This window comes from Mandrillus leucophaeus, unplaced genomic scaffold, assembly GCF_000951045.1.
Source record: "Mandrillus leucophaeus isolate KB7577 unplaced genomic scaffold, Mleu.le_1.0 Scaffold1254, whole genome shotgun sequence".
Lineage (NCBI taxonomy): Eukaryota > Metazoa > Chordata > Mammalia > Primates > Cercopithecidae > Mandrillus > Mandrillus leucophaeus.
Genome location: NW_012100921.1, coordinates 128,832 through 150,635, shown reverse-complemented (window position 1 = coordinate 150,635; position 21,804 = coordinate 128,832). Strand labels below are relative to the sequence as shown.

The window sequence follows — 21,804 nt, the reverse complement described above, 5'->3', positions numbered from 1 at the left end:
TCTATAAAAATGCCTCAGGGCAGCAGGTTCTTGTAGAGATAAACATATGTGCCTTGAAACCTCCTCTGTATCCTGAGTCCACAGGCTTTTACACTAGGACTCACTTAGGGACAGAAATTTCATTATAGGATCCGCTCCAGAGTTGTCCAATAGAAATACAATTTTAAGGTTTCTAGTATCACATTAAAAAAGTAAAATGGAACAGGTACAATGAATAACATATTTTATTTAATCCAATAGAGCCAACATATTGTCATTGCAATACGCAAAGGAAAAGTTATTAGTGAGATATTTTACATTATTTTTTGAAGTAAGTATTTGAAATCTGGTATACATTTTATACTTTGAGCACATCTCAATTCAGACTAGTCATGTGTGAAGTCCTCAATAGACACTGGTGGCTCCTGGATACCACATGGGACAGCCAGTGCCATTCTTCTCCTTGATACTTGTTTCTACCCTCACATGTACCTCATAATTTCTTTTATAGCTGGTTCAAAAAACATATTGCACCTCTCTACCAAAGTCACAGCAGCTCACTCACCAGCTGTTTGTTCCTGTGCTAAGGAAAAGAGTGTGGAAAAGCTGGAAGAAATCATCCTCTTCCTGTAAGTGCTTTATATTATTCATATTTTCTCTTTGAATTTTCTTTCTATTCTGAGAGAAAAATATGTATTGGATTGTTTTTCTCTCTCCACTATCCTTTTGTTTTTACTTCAATTTATCTGAAAGATATATATAGTTTTTATTGTTCTATTGCTATTCTTAAATGTAGAGAGGAAGGCCGAAGGTTGTAGTGAAGATTGTAGCGAAGACTCTCTTCAATTTGAGTTTGAAGCTACCCAAATTATCATTATAATGGTTTGGCTTTAGAGCCCAATCCTATACATACTTATACAAAAACACAGTAATTTATTTGGTTATTATTGCATTTTATAGAACCTGGCAAAGATATTACAAGAATGTAAAAATACAGGCCAATTTCTTTCATTAACATAGATGAAAACAAAATCTAAACAATACATTATCAAAATAAATCCAGTATTGCATACAACAAATAATAACAGTGTATTTCAGCAATTTGTGGCCAATATAACAAATTGAAGTAAATCAATGTACTAAGCCACATTAACAGAATAAAAATTACACACAATTATCTCAATAATTTACAGAAAAGACATAGGTAGAATACGGTTTTTCATTTTATACAAAAACTTGTAGCAAATTAACAGATCAGAACTTCCTAAATTTGATCCCCTGCATCAACCAAAAAAAAAAAAACCTGCATCAAATACGATGCTTAACGGCAAAATAATGAAAGCGCCCCCTATCCACGTCAAGACCTGTCATCAGACAAAGATGCCTACTTTCACCACTGGGTGCATCCTAGTACTGAGTAAATGTTTAAAACGAAAGAATTGGCTGGGTGTGGTGGCTCACATCTGTAATCCCAGCACTTTGGGAGATCGAGGTGGGTGGATCACTTGTGGTCAGGAGTTCGAGATCAGCCTGGCCAACACGGTGAAACCCTATCTCTACAAAAATACAAAAATTAGTTGGGCATGGTGGTGGGAGCCTGTAATCCCAGCTACTTGGGATGCTGAGGCAGGAGGTTCGCTTGAACCCAGGAGGCAGACGTTGCAGTGAGCTGAGATTGCGCCACTGCACTCCAGCCTGGGCAACAGAGCGAGATTCCATCTCAAACAAATCCAAAAATCAAAAAAATGACAAAAGAATTGAGAACACAGAAAACAGAAGATCAGAAGGGAGAATCACATGCTGATAAGCCTCAGGGTACTTATCAGAAGTGGGTGGGAACAGAAGACTATTCAAGAGCTTGGACGACGCAGGGTCATAGGAATTACACAGTTGCAAGGATTAAAATATGGACAAAGAGTAGTGGGAAAGTAATATTTAGAGAAAGTGTAGATGGGGAAGCCATGGTTTGTGACATTATAAAAGGAAACAGTGCCAGCCTCATAATCTAAGAAAACCCCAACACGGCGAGGGGGCACTGTCATGGAGAGGAGCAGAGAAGGGGAAGAATCCTCATAGGCCCTGTATTCATGGTTATGCTGTAACCCAATCACCCAGTATCCTCTCTGAGGCTGATACCTGGAGTAAGCATTGTGATTTTGAGCATAATGGTTGAAAGAGAACGTAGGTCCCACTGAATTGCTGCATACCCCCAGGATCCAGGCAGTCTTCTTGGCCACATCTACCTCCCAGTAATGCTTTCCGGAGGAGAAGTGCTGGGAGCCCAGGACACTACAGTCATAATGCTTTTCCAGACAGGAAGGTCCAGATACTTTAGCTCCCACAAACCTCACCTGTCTCCGGTTTTTAGCCAGGACAAGATTTAAATTAGCTGTGTGTGGATTCAGGGTCACGTCCACTGTAGGAAAAGGTACAACATCAGCAGATGAGAATGGGGACATGGGTCTCATTATGCTGAGAAGAGGAAACACAGGAAGTGGTTGGAGGAACTGGAACTATATGGCGGGGATGGGGGAGGCATCAACACCTAGGACCTGTGTGGCTATGTCTGGGGAGCACATGTGAAAGGAGATCAGAATGTGCCAGCCCAAAGAGGCCATGGCTTCTACTTACCCCAGTAGCTTTGGACATCTGTCAGCTCTGTAATGATAAAAAGAGTCAATAATGTTGAATAGGACCAGTTGTCTCATGTCTGGTATCTCTCTCCTTACCAGATTGAGGGGCATGGTGAGGAATCCTGTGAGGATGTCACCTGGCCATTTCATCTCCCCTTAAATACAAACTGCATCTTCTTCAGCACACTATGTCCCTCCCTCTGGGACCTCCCTCTTTGCCACTATGCTCAAATACCAACTATATCCTCGATCCTGTTTATTTCTTCCCACGAAGTAATTTCACATCCAAACTCTTTCCTCTGAATCTCCTTACCTCTAAACACTCGCAGCATCCTTTTCAGATCTGGGGCTCGAAACATACTTCTCAGCTTTGTAGGGAGAGCTTCTGGCTTCCTCAGGGTCCAGAACTCACTCCTAGACAGGACACGACTTCTGAGTTCCCACACTGCTGACTATGGGTTCCTCTGCCACCCGTCTCCCTTACCTCCCAAGCCTACTGATGAACTCCAATCCTCCTTTCTGAAGAAACTTAGCATCATTTTGCAAACAGCCCTGGCACTGGAGCCAGAAGACCTAGACTAGAAACTATCATCTCACCATCTACATAAACTTGTGTAAGATTTAACTTTTTCTTTGAGATGGAGTGTTGCTCTGTCGCCCAGGCTGGAGTGCAGTTGCGCGATCTCGGCTCACTGCAACCTCCACCTCCCAGGTTCAAGCAATTCTCCTGCCTCAGCCTTCCGAGTAGCTGGAACTATAGGCACATGCTACCACGCCTGGCTAATTTTCTTGTATTTTTAGTAGAGATAGGGTTTCACCATGTTAGCCAGGATAGTTTCGACCTCCTGACCTCGTGATCCGCCCTCCTCGGCCTCCCAAAGTGCTGGGATTACAGATGTGAGTCACTGCACCTGGCCAACATTTAACTTCTTAATGTCTCATTTTGTTTTTCTGTTGTTATTTTTAGAAAATACTATAATTTTCCTTTTTCTATGTCCTAGAGATGTTATGCAATTCAGTAAAATAATGGCTTGGAAATCTTTTGCTACCTCTAAAAAAAGATATAAAATATTTAAAATCAGAGGGGCTGAAGATGTCTGGGTTGAAGACAGAACACCAGGGGCCTGCTGCTGGGGCTTGGAGAGTATCAAGTGAAGGGGTTTCTTCAGAAGAGTCTGTGGGCTTAGGCCCTAGGATTTCTCAGAAAACCTTCAACACAGCATTTTAAGATTTGCTGTCTCTGGGAATGTTATGCCGCCAGCTGGAGAAAAGATATCCTCACCTCCAAATGGAGAGTACAGATTTCAGAAGGGACAACAGGCTTCATATTTTATGTGTCTGTGAGGAGCATGAAGGTACCAAGTGTGCAAGCAGCTTGAGATGTCACCTTGCTGATAAGACTCTGGAGTATGCGATAGAGAACACGTTTGATTCCCGGGCTCAATTATTATCCTCCAGAGCTCGGGTTTATGTTTTTACTGGAATTGAGACAAAAGAAAATCTACTAGGGAGCAAGGCCTGGGAGAAAGAAAAAGTCCCAAGAGCAAATTCTTAGACCTTGAGAAATAATGCAGACAGGAATGTCACTGATAAAATTCACGGGCAGGAAATTGCAGTGAGCCGAGATCACACCGCCGCACTCCAGCCTGGGCAACAGAGTGTGACTCTGTCTCAACAAAAAAAAAAAAAAAAAAAAAAATTTACGGGCAAAGAAAATTCCTGTGTATTTTGAGGTAACTATAAACTTAAGAATCAGGGACGAAAGCAGGCACAGAGGTTTACTGAAAAGTACACTTAACAGGGTACTTGGGGAGTCACTGATACTGCAACTCTTTATTCTTTTTTTTTTTTTTTGAGGCAGAGTCTGTCTCCCTTTGTCTCCCAGACTGGAGTGCAATGGCGCGATACTGCAATTCTTTATTCTAAATAACAGTACTGTCCCCAACTAGTGACCTCCCATCGCCCACATTTTCCTACCAGAGAAGCCAGTTCATCCCCTTTAGCTGGGGATGCCAAAACTCTCATGTGATTCTCAATTCAAGACTACAGTCTTGAATCTTCCCCACTCTGATTCTTCTTCCCTTTCCCACTGTTCATGGGTAAAGGAATCATCTGTCAATCCAGGGGAGCTACCTCATGTTCTCCTACACATACCTTTCTGTGACATCACTCACATCCTAGGAAGGAAAAAGACAGGTTAAGTCAAGGAGTAACAGGTCATGCCCTTATCCACATTTCTCCTTCCATGTCCACTACCCCATGACATGACACACATAAAGACCATCCTAACATGGAGCCACAGAGCAGAGATAAAAACTCAGGCCAGACTGTCCCTAAGAACCCATGTGAAGACCTCAAAAAATAACTCAACTGACTCATCAGTGTCTCGATTTTCACAACATCGTGTGTGTGCTTATGCGTGTGTAATGTTATGTATGTATAGCATGTATTATTTGTCAGGCATTGTGCCCGGCCTACAGAACCTCAGATGATGAAGTCATAATCTCCATCCTTGAGTAGCTTACATTCTGTTCTGGTTGCTGGAGATACAGGTTCATGGGCTTTAAATATGGTTGCTTCTCAAACTTCACCTTCTCTAACCCTCTACCCTACCTTTGCTGACTTCATCCATTTCCTTCATTTTAACACACACATGTTGATGATTCTCAAATCTGTACTTCTGCTCAGCCCACTTTCCTTATGATTTTGATTAATATATACACCAGCAAATGAGTCACAGGTACCTCAAATACAAGATGTTTAAAAGAAAACTTATTTCTGCAACTCTTGTCTCCCTTCCATCCTACTGAATCATACTAGCAACCACCTAGTCACCAAATTTAAGCAAAGAGGTAATAATTACCATACATTCACCCTGGCCTCCTATCTTTGCCCAAGTCAGTCCACCTCACATGCTTAATTTCATTTAGCCACGGGTTGTTCACCTTTATCACTGGCACTGCCAGTCTCATTTCCATGGAATTGGCCTATTCCCTTCTATTTGGTCTCTTTATCTTCTGCTCCATACATCTCAATGACCCTGAAGAAAAGCTTAAGTTTGGTCCATATAACACAAGATTAACTATTTTCTCTGTATTAGGACTGTTTATGGTGGCATTTCATAGAGACACAACTCAAACTGGCTTGAACACACAACGTGGTAGAGGTGCTGTGTGTGTCAATTTGCAGTAAATATCCAGGATTGTATCAATCTTACATTGTGGCTGTACTGAGGAACTGAAATGATCAAATCGATGTGCTATTTCATGGCTAATTCTCTTATGTTGGCTTTATGTCTATATTTTGAAGCTTTTATCTTGGCTATAAAATCTTAATGGGCAACAATTCACACAGATATGGAAAAGAGAAGGAAGAATGTCTGTGATGGGAAAATTCTAGAAAATTTATTGTTAGAAAAGACTCAAGTTTAAATGTCCATCGGGCAGTCATACTAATGAATGTGGAAGTATCTAAACTAGCAATATGAATTGATGATTCATTTGCATTTAAAAATATTTACAGTTTGAGGAGTGGTGAGGAGCCAGAACAAAAGAGTGAAGGAGAAAGTATCAGGGTAACAATATCAATGATGAGGACAAAACGGCAAGAAGAATAAAATGAAGATGCAAAGCAGGAAGCAGTGAATGAGAAAAAGCTGTACTAGGCAGAAAGTAGCTACCCATGGCTCTCATACTAAGACCCAAGAATATGTAAGTAAACAATTATTCCACCAAGAAAGAAAGAACAAGAGGAAAGCACGAAGGCAAACAAAACATAAAGAATATCTTACACTCTAAAGGTTACAGAATATCACAAGGTACATCATGCCTCAAATTCACAGCCACACTATTCATTCTATGCAGACAACAGCTGCTAAAATTTCAACCTTAGTTCAAGTCCCTCCATCAAATCTTTCTAGGCTTGATACCTTGTAATCTTTGACCTACACACATATAGACCAGAGCCCAGACCCCCAAAACCAGTTCAAATATCTATTACTAGAGTATGTTAAATCATTCTGCTCTAGAGAAGAGAGTGAAAACAAAAAAGGGCTGGTAATACATCATCTCTAAGAATTTAGCTTGGCATAAGTGTGCCTGTGACTAAGCTGGGTAAGAAGCACTTGGCAAATTCCCAACACAGCATCAGAGACAAGAGGTGCCTAATGAATAGTGGTTCTCAATTGGGAGAGCACTGTATTCACCCTGGGGCTATCGTGGCAATGTCTGAAGAAATCTGGGGTTGTCACATCTGGGGTGGTGCTGCTGCCATCTAGTGAGCAGAGGCCAGAGACGCTGCTAAACATCCTACAATGTACAGGAGAATCCCATGCAGCAAAGAATTATCCAGTCAGAAATGTAAATAGTGCCAAGACTGAGAAAGAAAGAACAGAAAGAACAACATCAATGGATACAACAGATCTTCTCCACAGCATCAAATAAACTTTCAGACAACCTTTATAAATAAAATGGGGTTTTCCCTTGCATTTGAACTCTGAATTATCTTATGCTTTACTCCGTATCTCTAAACAGTTTAATAGGGGATAGGCACTATAGCACCAAAGGAATGTTTTTTCTTGTCCCTGCAATGATGGTAGTCTGATGTTCCAGAAAGGAAGGAAAGTTAGTTTCTCTTTTCCTTAACTCTCAGATCTGAGCTCCTTCACAAGCCTTACCTGAAGCAGCTCCATTGTTGACCCCTGACATCGACGCTCCAGATCCAAGATGAGCTCTCGCAGTGACTGGCTCTGGTGGACCAGATCATTCTCAGCCTCTTCTATAATTCGTAGCCCCTTCTTCTCTTCCTCTTCCAGCTTTTTCAGCTCTCGCTGCTCCACTCTGTCTAGGATGTTTCGCAGCTGATTAAACTCTGTCTGGATCCTTTGTCTCTCAGGCTCCATCTGATTCTTCAGGAACAGGGAAGAAAAAGAGGCTGCTATTCTGTCACACTGAGGTTCTCCTCTGTTAAAAGCTGGGGAGCTGGGCTCAGGACTGCTTTCCTGGGCCAGGCCTCCCAAGGAGACGGAGGGTAAATGCTGCAGGAGGAAGCCTTTGTAGCCTTTTCTTCCCTTCTTTTCTCCCTTCAGCTCTGCCCAGACCACTGGCCCCGGGCTGCTTTATCTAGGCCATCTAGACATCAACTGTGATTCCTGGGTGACATTTAGATTCCAGGAAGCCTCCCTCACCTCTGCATCAGCCTCCTCTTCCAATTTTGAGTACTGAGGTAGAAATTACTGGCCTGTGACTAACTGTCTCAGATCTGGGCTTCTTCGCAAGCCTTACCTGCATCTTCCCTTGCATTTGTACTCTGAATGCAACGGAAAAGCCAAAGAGACGGAAACTGTAGAGCAAGATCCAGAATTATGAATTGGGGGAACCCCTAGCCATGGTTCCTCTGCTATGTGATTGTCTCCTAGGTTCAGTTTTCATATGTTTGCTATTTAGCTCCCCTTTCCTCCCCTTGTTTGTAAGGAATACAGTGGAGGACCGGGCAAAGGGAAGCTCTTCTAGTCATGGCATCAGAGGACAGACAGGACAAGGACTCCTTTGCCCTCAGCTCCTGTGACCTGCCATGATTCCTGCCCCAGGACATCCTCAGAAAAAGTCCCCCTTGCCTTCCAGCATGTCTTCTTCTCTCTGATAAAAGCTGTTAGCTTCTCAGCTTCCTGCTCCTCATTCTTCAGCTTCTTTAGAGACTCCTGAAACTTTTCCTGGAAGAAACAAATCAGATCACGCAGGATCAAGCCTTCAGTTGACTCAGTACACAGACATGAAATGAATGGGACAGAGATTCTGCTAACCTCAAAAGGAGCCTGTCCTAACCTAGGATGAAAACTTGAGAGGGCCAACAAATATTTCATATACATGGGATGAAAACCAACAAGAATAGGCTGGTTCTCCATCCTCCTTGTGAAGGTGCCTCACCACAAAGCACCTGTGGCTCATGCCTGTAATCCCAGCACTTTGGGAGGCTAAGGCGGGCGGATTGCCTGAACTCAAGAGTTTGAGATCAGCCTGGGCAACATGGCAAAACCCCATCTCCACTACACACACACACACACACACACACACACACACACACGAAATTAGCTGGGCATGGTGGTGCACACCTGTAGTCCCACCTACTTGGGAGGCTAGGCACGAGAATTGCTTGAACCCAGGAGGCAGAGGTTGCAGTGAGCTGAGATCGCGCCACCGCACTCCAGCCTGGGTGACAGAGAGAGACGCCTTCTCAAAATAAATACATGAGTAAATAAGTTCCTTTACCTTCACTGCCAACGTATCTCCACACTCAATCAACCAAGTACCCCTTTTCCCCCCAGCAGCTCTATCTACTCAATCTGGAATAGCAAGTAAGAGATAAAGTCTCTATTCTTAATCAGGGAGGCAGTTTCCAGGTTCATTCTCTAGGTAAATGGAAAGACTACAAAGAGATTAGATCAGAGCATGATAAAATGTTAAAACCTACCAAAGACCCTGTTTCTCTGTCTCCCCTTCCATCCTGGGGTCTCACCTGGTACTCCTGGGCAACCTCCTCCACGAGGAACGTGTGGTGACCACGGTGCTCCTGAGACCGCTCACAAAGCCAGCAAATGACCTTCCCATCCTCCTGACAGAAGAGCTGCAGTTTTTCTCCATGGTCTGCACAAAGAACTGCTTTCAGCTGCTTCCCAGGGCCCAACACCACCTCTCTGAGCCGCCTCACTATGTTGGCCAGATGCCGATTAGGCCGCAGGTTCCCTGGCTGGTAGCTGGTCTGGCACACAGGGCAGCTTCTTTCCCCTTCTTGACCAATCATTGATTCCCTGCTATTCGGTGTGATGCAGGCTTGGCAGAAGCTGTGGCCACAGTCTATGCTCAGGGGTTCTGTTAGGAGCTCCAGGCAGATAGGGCAGGTCACCTCTTCTCGTATGTCCACCAGTACTGGTGAAGTCATTGTAGCTACTCTCCTGGCTCCTGCCTGCCTAGCCCTGATTTCTAAGATGTTTCCTGCTTGTAGAATCCTAGGTAGATGAGCAAACAAAAAAAGGGTCAGGGTAAGAAAGGAGGGAGAATAAAGGAATACTGACTGCCCAGTCCTGGATAAAGAGGTCAGACACCTGGGGTAACAAGGGCTCCTCATTCTAATATCGAATACGTTCTTTATTCTGGCTCATACAAGGCACCGATTTCTTCCCATATTAGAGCAGTGGTTATGATTTCCTCTTTCTCCTATTGAACGGAGTGACAAACTGAGGCCCTGGAAAGGAGGGGCCTGTGTGAGTCACTGTCTGTGTGATCTTTTCTTTTCTTTTTTTTTTTTTTTTTTGAGATGGAGACTCACTCTGTCACCCAGGCTGGAATGCAGTGGTACGATCTCAGCTCACTGCAACCTTTGCCTCCCGGGTTCAAGCAGTTCTCCTGCCTCAGCCTCCCAAGTAGCTGGGATTACAGGCACGCGCCACAACACCTGGCTAGTTTTTGTATTTTTAATAGAGACGGAGTTTCACCATGTTAGCCAGGGTGGTCTTCAACTCCTGACCTTAAGTGATGCTCCTCCTTGGCCTCTCAAAGTGCTGGGATTACAGGCATGAGCCACCACACCTGGACTGTGTGATCTTTTCTCACCCAAAACATATCCTCAATGTTAAAAGCACCCAAAACACACTGTTGCCTCAGGATTTTTGCATTTGTTGTTCGTGCTCTACTCTGCTATCTGCATGACTTACTAGCTTCCTACCTATTCCCTTATCAGAAGGGTTTGCTCTGACTAGTCTATTTAGAGCACAGCCACCATACAATCACTCTCCACATATTTACCTCATTTATTTTACTTCTTTTTTTTTGAGATGGAGTCTCACTCTGTAGCCCAGGCTGGAGTGCAGTGGCACGATCTCGACTCACTGCAAGCTCTGCCTTCCGAGATCATGCCATTCTCCTGCCTCAGCCTCCCCAGTAGCTGGGACTACAGGTGCCCGCCACCACGCCTGGCTAATTTTTTTTGTACTTTTTTAGTAGAGACGGGGTTTCACTGTTAGCCAGGATGATCTCCATCTCCTGACCTTGTGATCCGCCCACCGTGGCCTCCCAAAGTGCTGGGATTACAGAGGTGAGCCACTGCGCCTGGCCTATTTTACTTCTTACACCACCTAATATAGATCTTTACTTGTCTGAATCCTCACAGTGAAATGTAAGCTCCATGAGATCAGAGACTGTTTTTGTTCATGGTTGTATCCTTGGCAGCTAGCACAGAGCCTGACATATAGGTCCTCAACCTTTGACGAATGAAAGGTTAGAACCCTCTCGTCCTCCACAGTGATTATCTGTGACCTTTCTCATGAGCTCTTTCACCTGTTTGCCATCACCCTTGCCGCACTCTTTGGTATTTGATCTCCAAGACTGTGCAAACACTTCCACTTCTTGACAGCCCTGCCCCACATAGAGCCCTCTCCCCCTAAACATGCTGCCCTTCTCAGAAAAAAACAAAGAAACAGCAATGGCCACAATAAGGGGAGGTAATGTTTTGTTGTTATTGAAGCTGAGTCTTGCTCTATCACCAGGCTGGAGTGCAGTGGCACTATCTCAGCTCACTGCAACCTCTGCCTCCCAGGTTTAAGCGATTCTCGTGCCTCAGCCTCCTGAGTAGCTGTGATTATAGGCGAGCATCACCATGCCCAGCTAATTTTTGTATTTTTAGTAGAGATGGGGTTTCACCATGTTGGCCAGGCTGGTATCGAACTCCTGACCTCAAGTGATCTGCCTGCCTCGGCCTCCCAAAGTGCTGGGATTACAGGCATGAGCCACTGCACCCAGCCTGGGGAGGTAAAATTTTTACAACTCATGATTCTGTAACCACTTGTGATTTAGAAATCATATTCTCCTGCTTTCTTTATACCTCATGGGACAACTCTGCATAACTAAGAGTATTCTCGATTCTTCAATAAGGAGAGACATTAAGTGACTTTACAAAATCATGCATCTTGTAAGTTGTAGCATTGGCATAACCTAACCTTTCCAGGGTCCTAGTTCAAAGCTTTGTCCTCAAACTCATAACTGTGACCAAAGACAGTCACTGGTGAAGGCTATAAAAGTCAGGCACTGACTAAGTGCTTTCAAAGTATGAAAATGGGAGAGATCCTATTTGATGATGGGATTTTGCCAGGGCCTGTCTTAAACTTCAGCAGGATCCTAAGGGGGCCCATATGTAAGGAGAGGTGGCTGGTAAGGCAGTTGAGGCCTTATATCTTCATTGAGAAATACTACCTTTATTCATTTTTCTTGAAAGAGTTGTTGATAAATTACATTACCATTATTTAAAATCACACTGAGAATACTCTTCAGAAAATTTTAAAACCTGTTTCCAGCATTGAGTTATTTTCATTGGGGGCCATTTGCTCTGCTTGCCTACCTGGAGTTGTGTTTGTGCCACCAAAGAAGAGCCAGCTAACACTGCCTATTTGAAGCTCTGGCCCTGGTCCCAGGCGTGACCTCGGTGTTCTGAACAGGCCATAGTGGGTAGAGAGCAGGTGGAATTCTCTAACTTGTCTTTAGCTGGTTTCCCAGCAAAAGTAAAAAACACAAGGCCCTGTAAATTGTACCAATTTACCCCCATCTTGAGGACCTGGTAGATTTTAAAAGTATATCAAAATGCCTCCCAATAACAGCACTCCTCCTAGAAGAAAGGGCCTGAGAAAGTGTCTCAGATAAGGGCGAGAAAAAGTCATGGGACATAAGCATAAGCCTCCTAGCGGCCCTGCTGGGGGAATCTAGTGAGCTGAAAACAGGTCCTTGGTGCTGCCCTCTAGTGTTCTGTGGTGCTCCTGCAAGTACTGGCCTGGGTCTTCAGCTTTGCCATGATTAGTAGCAGCAATGCTCACAGCAAATATTTACAGAAAGCCCACCAGGTACTGAGCAAGAACTTAATTATTTTGTATGTAATAACTCAATAATTCCATATAACAACATTACATTACAAACGTCCCTTAAATCTCATTTCATAGTTGTATAAACTGATATTTAGTAGATCCTTTAAGTGGCGGGGCTGGTTTTGAATGCAGATACGCAGGCTACAGAGCTGGAGCTCTTATTACTCCTTTATATTCCTCATCTCCATAAAGGGTGCAAAATATAATTATCAACAAATTAATGAACCCTGTACATCTAACTGGTAGTATTAATTGGTATTACAGATGTACTTACCTATTATCTGAGAGTCTGTTTAACCAAATTAATCACACCTGTGGGAACTGCACTATTATTTCCTTTGTTAATATCTCCTACCATAACTAGATCATCTCACTTAGCACACTGCACTATAAGGCTCTATTTCCTTTGATAAATTAGCATTATGAGGACAGAGGCCCAGTCTTTATCTTCCAGGTACCCCAGACCTTAGCATTGCAACTAAGACAGGAAATGATCAATTAACTTTATAATAGATTATAACTTACTGCTGAGCTTATAGTTGGCCTTGATGTTGGCACTAGAGTATAGAAATAAATGCGCTATCTTATGAAACTGTTACTGTTAAAAAATAATTGTGTTGGTATTATATTTTAATTGAAAGTCCAATTCCAATCCATCTTCCCCAACAAACACATGCACAATTTCATTTCAGGCAAAACTGTACTTAGTGTAGCCAGTTCTCTTGAAGGAGAATTGCTGCCTCATAAATGCAATGTAGTAATAGTCCCAAACTGAAAAGAATTCATGACATCACTAGCTGGTAAATGAACAAACTGTGGTGTATCCATACAATGGCATATTACCAAACAATTAAACTGTTATATTAATACACACAACAAGATAAATCTCAAAAGCATGCAAAGTGAAAGAACCCAAACATCAAATTTAAGTTATTGTATGATGTTATTTATATGAAATCCTAGAAAAGAGAAAGCTATAGTATTTGAAAGCACATCCGTGGAAGCCAGGACCCAGGAGAGGGAGAAAAGGATGAACTGCAAAGGGCATAAGGAAATTTGAAGGGTGATGGAAACGCCCTTTACATATCATGATCACGGTGGTGGTTACACAACTGACTGCAACTGTGAAAATTCACAGAATTGTATGCTTAAAATTTGTAACTTACTAGATGGAAATTATAACTCAATAAACATGACAGAAACAAAAAAATAGAAGAAAAATTAAAGGCTTGATTTCTGATCTTCTAAGCACAATGGAACTGTGCTGTCAAACATGTAGCCACATATGGCTATTCAGCATTTGAAGTGTGGTTACTCAGAAAAGGGGTGTTTTAGGTACAAAACACACATTGGATTTTGAAGATTTAGTTTAAAAAAATTAAAGTAGTTTATTAATTTTTTAATATTGATCACATGTCCTAATTGCATTTTGCATGTATTGGGTTAAATAAAATATATTAAAATTAATTTCACCTGCTTATTTTTAATGAGGCTACTTGAATAAGTAACATTACATATGTGGCTTCATTCTATTTCTATTTCATAAAAACATATAAATGTCCTTTTTTTCGTATCTAATATGCTGCTTTAGATATTCATCTAATACTCTGCTTTAGACAGAAAAATTCTTGAGCAGAAAAAAGATGTAAGAGTTGAGCTGTCTTGTCGAAGCTGAGGCTTGGGAAAGAAATTGTGAAGGAGGGAAGCATACAGAGCATAGGTTTGAGTGACCCTTGCCCAAACACCAGCAAGCCCTTACTGCCCACTGCAGCTGAGTGCAGCCCAAGGGAGATATGGCAGGCTGCCAGTTTCCAACTGAGGCCAAGTCTCCAGAGCAGAGTGGATGGGCTGAGAGAAGGCATTCTGACTGTGAGGAGTGCAGACGAGGAGAGCCTGCAGTCCCAGAGCCCAGTGGATTAAATTAGCAGAAGAAAGAGCCCAAATTCACAACCAGGTGGGACCAATTAAATCAGAACCAGATGCGTGAAAAAGGTCTGCTAACTAGCAACGCTGCAACCACTTGGAGTTCTTTATGCAGAATCTCAGTCTTTCCTGGAATGATTCAGAATCTGCACTTTAATAAGTTCTCTAGATGATTCTTATGCCCATTAAGGCTTCAGAAGCACTGCCTTAGATAAAAGACCTTCTTTCCCAGGTGGATACAATTTAGGGAGCAAAACAGCTAGAAGAGGGAAGGGGACAGAGAATGGCCTGCTATTTAGATATGAAGCATCTTTTAGAATGGAAGCTCGCATCGATATCAAAATGGCTTTCCGAATAAAAATCAGTGACTCAGCAGGGGATACTGGGGCTGGTGTAGGCTGAGGGTTCAGAGTTAGGAATGACAGAGCAGGACTGTCCACCAGCTGGGAGCCTTAGTGAAAGTGGAATAAAATAGGTGGCAATTGCATTTATAAGAGAATTGGGCATGAGTTCTTGCACTTTAGGAATAACATTTTTTTTTTTATCTTTGTGTAGGGTTATATTTAACCTATTATCTGGAATTGATTAACAGGACTCAATAAATATTTGAATTGGAACATAATCAGTTTCAAAACAAAAAACTTAATTTGCACTTCAAAAGAATTTCTACCCCCTGCATTTCACAAACCTATAATTTAAAAATTGTTTTGATTGTGCATTTTTTAAAAGCTAGGCATGGAGTTTGCCGGTAATAATGACCATAATTTTGACATGATGTCAGACAGCCTCCTACGTGTTTAAATCTGTCTCGCTTAATCCTCACCAGAACAGAATAGGATATACATATTACTCCATCCATCTTATAGATGAAATAAACTAAAGGTCAAAGAAGTCAACAGTCTTCGGGCACACAGCCAGTGTCTGTCAGAGTCAGGATTTGAACACATGCAGTCTGGCTCCGAACCACACATTTCTGTCTCTATTGACTGATTGATTAAATAAAATGTCTCTAACCTCAGTGGGGTCATTTGCGGTGAGGAAGAAAAAGAAATAAAGATATAATGAGTTCCGAAAGGGAAAGGACCTTATCTCTTTCACTGCCCTGTCACCTCTGCCAGAAGTACAATAAGAGCCAGTCAACAGAACGGTAGACATCCCTCTCTGACCCGCACATCTGGGGAATGAGAAGCCAAGTAATTTCCAGATATAAGCAGTATCAGGTGGTCAAAGCTCTTCAGAGCAATCCAAGGCGCCTTAAACTAATTTTAAGGAACAGAGGGCCCTCACTCCTCTTTTATCTTAACTCAACCACGCATGACTCTGCTCCGTTCCGAGAAAGGCAGGGGCTTCCTCCTCCGCCAGCCTTTGGCCGTTGAACGGACAGACCTACAGGTCAGGACTTTGCTCAACTCTCAACTCCGCCTGGGAGGAGTCGGGCCGCCTGGGGTGGAGGATAAATGGTGCTCACTTCCTGGAGCGGCCAGGCTGGAGATGGGGGGAGGGGATGGGGGGAAGGGGGGAAGGGATGCTGACTCTGAATCCACGCCTGACAAATCGTTTGCAGTGATTCCCTAATGCAAAGTTTCCAGAGCTGCCTCCCCTACATATTTTAGCTTCTAGAATCGAGGTTTCACTCTCACTACGCTTTACACGGCCTATTCCCAGCTGCAAAGGTGCCTCTTCTGTGCTCCCTTCCCAAACTTGAGTCAACTCGAAAATGCAGAAGTCTCCCTCATTCTTCTTTCACCCGTGAACCCCCAACGCGACCCGCAGGGCGGGTCAAACTCTCCAGACAAGTGGGGACAGCGGTAGCTGGCCAGAAAATGAACTTGCTCACTAACCTGGAATCTGTGGCCTGGATCAGAGCCGAAGACTTGCAGCAGCCGCGTCCTCCACCCAAGCCGAAAGACTCTGGGGGGAAGGGGCGGGACCAGGGGAGGAGGAGGGTCAAATTGTCCAGCACCGCAGGAGATCCAGCAGATTCCATGGGTGTGGTCACCAGCGACCCCTCAGGTGGTAAGGGAGATCGAGATAGTTTTTGAGACTGGTCGCGGTGGCTCACCCCTGTAATCCCAGCACCCTGGGAGGCCGGGGCGGGCGGATCACGAGGTCAAGAGATTGAGACCAGCCTGGCCAACATGGTGAAACCCCGTCTCTACTAAAAATACAAAAATTAGCTGGGCGCGCCTGTAGTCCTAGATACTCGGGAGGCTGAGGCAGGAGAATCGCTTGAACCCGGGAGGCGGAGGTTGCACTCCAGCCTGGTAACAGAGCGAGACTCTGTCTCAAAAAAAAAAAAAAAAAAAAGGTTTTGAAGGTAGCAACGCAAAGCTGTTCAACTTACCTGATGAATGGCAAATCCGGAGGCTTTTGAGAACACCAGGCCAGAGATGACCCTTGTAAATTGCCTGCAGTGTACTGTAGCTTTCCAATATCATATCAGAGTTTAATTACACTGATAATACACCTGTACTCCATATAAACATATTAATGTAAATGTCTAAATAGAAACATAAAATTATACGAGTGAGTAAAAGCCCCTTTGCATAATGGCATGTTTTGCCAAACGATCATTAAAATTCATCAATTTAAAATTACATGTATGTATGTATAAAGCTGTGTGTATATGTAATTTTGACCTGTATAGCTAGAAAACAATCTTTGTTTTTATTTAGGTCTTATGAATACATGTAAAGCTTATAGAGCCTCAGAACTCTAACTACAGGGTTTCAATAGCACAGAAACTCTGAGAAGAAAAAGAATGTCAAAGTTCCTCCGTAAGGAGACTGATTAGATGAGTGTCACCTTGCCTTAGAAGGTGGACTGGGGAGGGAGGTATAGAGAAAGAAGGGACTGGGGTATCCAGATAAAAGTCTGGATGAAGGATTGGGCAATAGGGAGAGAGCTGGGTTAAGTATCAAGAGATTTCTCTCAACAGTCCCTAGGCGAATGAAAGGTCATTAGAATCTCGTAAGTGCGGACATGTGTCACTATTTCAGTGAGTACGTCATGTCCGCAGGCTTAAGAAGCCATACGAAGGACATTTCAGATCATCCTTTGTGTAGCTTTCTTCACAACGGTTTTAGGTATGGCTGCCTCCATATTGCCCATGGATGACGCTTCAGGTCAAAGCCTGCTTATGTTCTGAAATTCTCCTGGCCCCACCCAAACTGCCCAGTATGGTCACCACCCTGCCACTGGCCCAGCCCACATTTAAGTCCCTTGGAATACAAAATGGTATGATTGACACCCAGAGGGTTAGAAATATTGGAAAAGGGATGGAGAAGCCCAACCCAGAGTCTCTTCTCGGGCCATTTTCTAAGAGACGATATAAATGGAAGTAACTTATAGGCTCCATAGTCTTGTCAGCATAGGGCTACATTTCTGGGGCTAGTAGGCTCAGTTAACAAAAAGGATGTTGGCTGGGCGTGGTGGCTTGCTTGTAGTCCCAGCATTTTGGGAGGCCGAGGTAGAAAGATAGCTTGAATCCAGGATTTTGAGGTCAACTTCGGCAACGTAGTAAAACCCTGTCTAAAAAAAAAGAAAATTGCCAGGCATGGTGGTACGTGCCTGTAGTCCCAGCTACTTGGGAGGCTGAGAGGTGGGAGAGGATCACTTGAGCCTGGAAGGTCCAGGCTGCCGTGAGCCATGATCCTGCTACTGCACTCCAGCCTGGGTGACACAGTGATAACCAGTCTCAAAACAAAAAAGAAAACAAAAAACAGAATAAAAGACTATTTCTCAGTGTGCAGAGTTTTTCCTTTTTGTTTGCTAACCAAGGCAGTTTTTATTTTCTCTGTAACTAATTTCTCATCTTGAACAGGGAGATTGGGCATTCTGATGGTTGAGAAGAAATGAAGGTACTTGGCAATAATTCAAGGGGTCTCAAAAAGTCAGATATAAATTTACCATATGATCCATCAAATCCACTCGTAGGAATCTACTCAAGAAAAATGAAAACATATCCACGCAAAGATTTGTACACAAATGTTCATAGTAGTTTTACCCATATTAAAAAATGGAATCAACCCAACTGTTCAACAAGTGTTAGATTGAAAAAACAAGTGGTATACCCAATACAGTGGATATTAGTGCTATTAGTATTACTATTATTAGTATTACTAGTATTAGTATTACTAGTATTAGTATTACTGTTAGTGTTAAAAGGGAACCAAGTATGTGGATTCAGAGGCTTGGTGGGGTGATATGATGCATCCAGTAGGACAGGTTTGAAGGTAATGAGGGCACAGATTTGCTGGCAGCCCAAGTTCCTGAATACTCAGAGTACTTGCAGTTCTAGACTCAAGACCCACTGCTGCAGTTCTAGACTCAGGGTGGCATTAACGGATCCAGCCTGTTATTATAACAATACTCAATATGTTAAATACTCAGTATATGCCAGGAATATTGTTTAGTGCACAGGTTAAGGTATCAAGATTTCTTAATAGCAATAAGTGGATATCAACATTTGATCGGAAAGAGGTTTCAGGAAAAGCAAAAAAGACCATGACAAGGGTCACAGAACATTCTCACAGCCAAATAGTGACAAAAAATACAAACTCAGGAGACAGATTTTCTGTGAGTAAATCTCTAATATACTCGAATATATTTTCTTTGAGGAAATCTCTTATATATTCACAGGAGACAGACTTCCTGTGACAAAATCTCCAGTATATTTTTTCAGTACAACTTGTTTGAAAGCAGTGTTAGATGATTCTTGTGGTCAGAAATGTTTCTGCCCCCCTCATGGAAAACCCTCCTTAACTCATTACTACCAGCTGGGAACTGACGGGAACAAAAGAAAAGGAAAAAGTAGATACTGCAAGGCCAAGATTAAGACTCAGGGTAGTTTATGCTTGAGAATTCAGGATAGATCTAACTGGATTTTCTGAAAGATAATTGTTAACATCTGATTAGAGGAAGAACTTCAGTAAAACCAAATAAAAACAAATTTCAGTGAGAAACATTTCTTGTTCTAGAGATTTAGAGATATAGTAGAAACAAGCCACCAATTTTGTTTTCAGATACTTCTGATCATCAAACATGGACCCAATTAATGTATGCTTTTTCTTTCCTCTTTTTTTTTTTTTTTTCCTGAGACAGTCTCACTCTGTTGCCCAGGCTGGCATGTAGTAGCACGATCTCAACTCACTTCAGCCACAAACTCTCGGGCTCAAGTGATACTCCCACTTCAGCCTGTCAAGTAGTTGAGACTAACAGCACACACCACCATGCCAGGTAAATTTTTGTGTATTTTGTAGAGACAGGATTTCACTATGTTGCCCAGGCTGGTCTCAAACTTCTGGACTCAAGCGATTTGCCCACCTCAGTCTCCCAAAGTGCTGGGATTACAAGTGTGAGCCACCATGCCTGGCCCCATCTTTCCTTTGATATTTTATATTTTCTTTCTTCCTTCCTTCTTTTTAAAAATTTATTTTGTTCTTTCTTTTCAGCAGACACATATTAAACTATATATGTCACATAGCACAGTATTTAAGATGGTATTTAAGATGATAGACTCTGGAACCAGTTTTGCCAAGATTCAAATCCTAGCTCATTTACTTACCATCTGTATGATTTGGGGCAAGTTACTTAACCTCTGTTGGGCCTCAGTTTCCCTATCTGTAAAATACCTACTGCATAGAGTTATTGTGAAGACTAAATATGCAAATATATGTGGAGTACTTAGGACAGTTCCTGAAACACAATAGATCGTCAATCAGTGAAAGGTAGCATTATTAACTATAATGAAGTACCAAGCATTTGGCAGGGCTCTGGAGTAATACCGATGAATAAAACATGAATTTTGCTGTGTGTATATTCACATTCTAGTCAATTTGAAGAAAGTCAAACTAGTGACTTAAATATAGCTTTTTGTTTGTTTGTTAACTATTATCTCATCTTCTCTAAATCCCCTTCCTAGATAATCCACTTTGCTAGCTGACAAAGTCCTAACATTAACTACAGATCAGACCTCTTTTGGGCTTCAGAGTCCATGTGAATAACTCACAGGTAGAACAAAAACAAGATGTTGTAACCTCAGTGGACTAATCTGGTTCAACTTTTATGTCAAAGTTGTGAGCTGTTTTTCAACTGCCATAGCCCCCTGGGCTAACGGTCACATAGCCTGAACATGCCCAGATAAACCAAGCATGCAACCACAGGTGGAACTCAAGTGCTCAGACTGAGGAGTAGGGACTGAATTAAGAAGGGACATCACGTGGCAGAATTCAGGATCTAATCAGATCGAGCCCTTGCAACACCCCAAGGCAGGATCCAATCAGATGATGCCTCCCAGCATTACCTCATTGCAAGATCCAATCAGATCATACCTCATTAATCATTTCTTCTGTCTCCTTGCCAGTCTACTTGCAATAAAGCTTTGCTTTTCTCAAAAGGTGCCATGGTATTGGCTTGTATGTATGTCAAGAGGCAAGCCCATTGATTGCTCAGTAACAGTATATAGTATTAGTGTTTATTTGCCCACCAATTTGTTTATTCTCCTTTATTACTTATCTTGATGAATGGTACAACTCGCCTTTTTAGTTCCTCAGAAACAGTGAACTCGTACATTCTTTCCTCTTTCTCATCCCAACATTCAATTTTTGCCCTTTTAATTTATCCTTTTGAAGAAGTTTTGTCCATTTGATTTATTTCTCTCCATCTTTACTGTCACTATCTTGTACAGATGCAAGTAGACCATTCCTATAGTCCACTAATTTGTCTTTTTTATTTTAGCCTGATTTCTGTTAAAAGACTTTTTTTTAAAAAATGAGAGTTTATAGACATATAAAATGAACACATGCCGAAGATTTATTTAGTTAATTAAGGAGAGAATCAGCAAGATGGTGTAACCAACCCAAAGGAGAATTTAAAAACACACATAAACATAGGCGATCAGAAAGACTTGCAATGAATTTACAAAGAGAGGAAAACAAGTCAACATCCACAATAGAATCATCATATACATGTCTCTTTGAGACAATTAATTTGCATTTCTATGGGCAAAATCACTTGCATGATTTTCAGCTCAATATAATTTACATAATACATTGTATTAAGCTCAAAGACAATAAAAAGCTAAGAAAACTCAGAAGAGTACACCAGATGAGTAAGCATTTTTTTATTTTAAAATCTTTCATAATTTTTCTTCTAAGATTCCATCTACAGTGACTATTTGACCAGTTTGGAATACAAACAAATATACTCCACTGTATTTATTATAACCTCTCAGCTTGGATTTTTGAGGAAAAGAAAAACTTCAGTTGTCTGAGATGGGTATGATAAAAATGTGTGGCAGGGGGCCAGGTGCCCTGACTCACATCTGTAATCCCAGCACTTTGGGAGGCCAAGGTGGGCGGATCA

The 21,804-nt window shown here is 42.3% G+C and overlaps 1 protein-coding gene across 2 annotated transcripts; it reads right to left on the bottom strand.

Moving 5' to 3' along the window:
• Window positions 1-209: 209 nt before the first annotated feature.
• Window positions 210-16,355, bottom strand: TRIM6 (tripartite motif containing 6). Of its 2 annotated transcripts, XM_011971977.1 has the most exons (9): window positions 16,281-16,327; window positions 9,300-9,615; window positions 9,126-9,221; window positions 8,227-8,322; window positions 7,288-7,518; window positions 4,767-4,789; window positions 2,926-3,026; window positions 2,611-2,637; window positions 210-2,395 (listed from the first exon to the last, which is right to left on the bottom strand). In XM_011971977.1, the coding sequence occupies exons 2-9, from the start codon at window positions 9,546-9,548 to the stop codon at window positions 1,830-1,832; spliced, it is 1,389 nt and encodes a 462-aa protein (XP_011827367.1). In that variant the 5' UTR covers window positions 9,549-9,615; window positions 16,281-16,327; the 3' UTR covers window positions 210-1,829. The 2 variants fall into 2 exon arrangements, with proteins under 2 accessions (XP_011827367.1, XP_011827366.1); XM_011971976.1 differs by having other exon boundaries at window positions 9,126-9,615; window positions 16,281-16,355.
• Between the last annotated feature and the right edge of the window lie 5,449 nt (window positions 16,356-21,804).

Bases quoted from the DNA above. Each gene is read 5' to 3' on its own strand.
- TRIM6 (XM_011971976.1), bottom strand. From the start codon at position 9,548: ATGACTTCACCAGTACTGGTGGACATACGAGAAGAGGTGACCTGCCCT. The intron at 7,519-8,226 runs GCAAGGGGGACT...CTGTTCCTGAAG, and splicing joins AGAAGAAGACATGCTGGAAG to AATCAGATGGAGCCTGAGAG. The intron at 2,638-2,925 runs GTAAGGAGATTC...TTATCATTACAG, and splicing joins GATGCTGCGAGTGTTTAGAG to AGCTGACAGATGTCCAAAGC.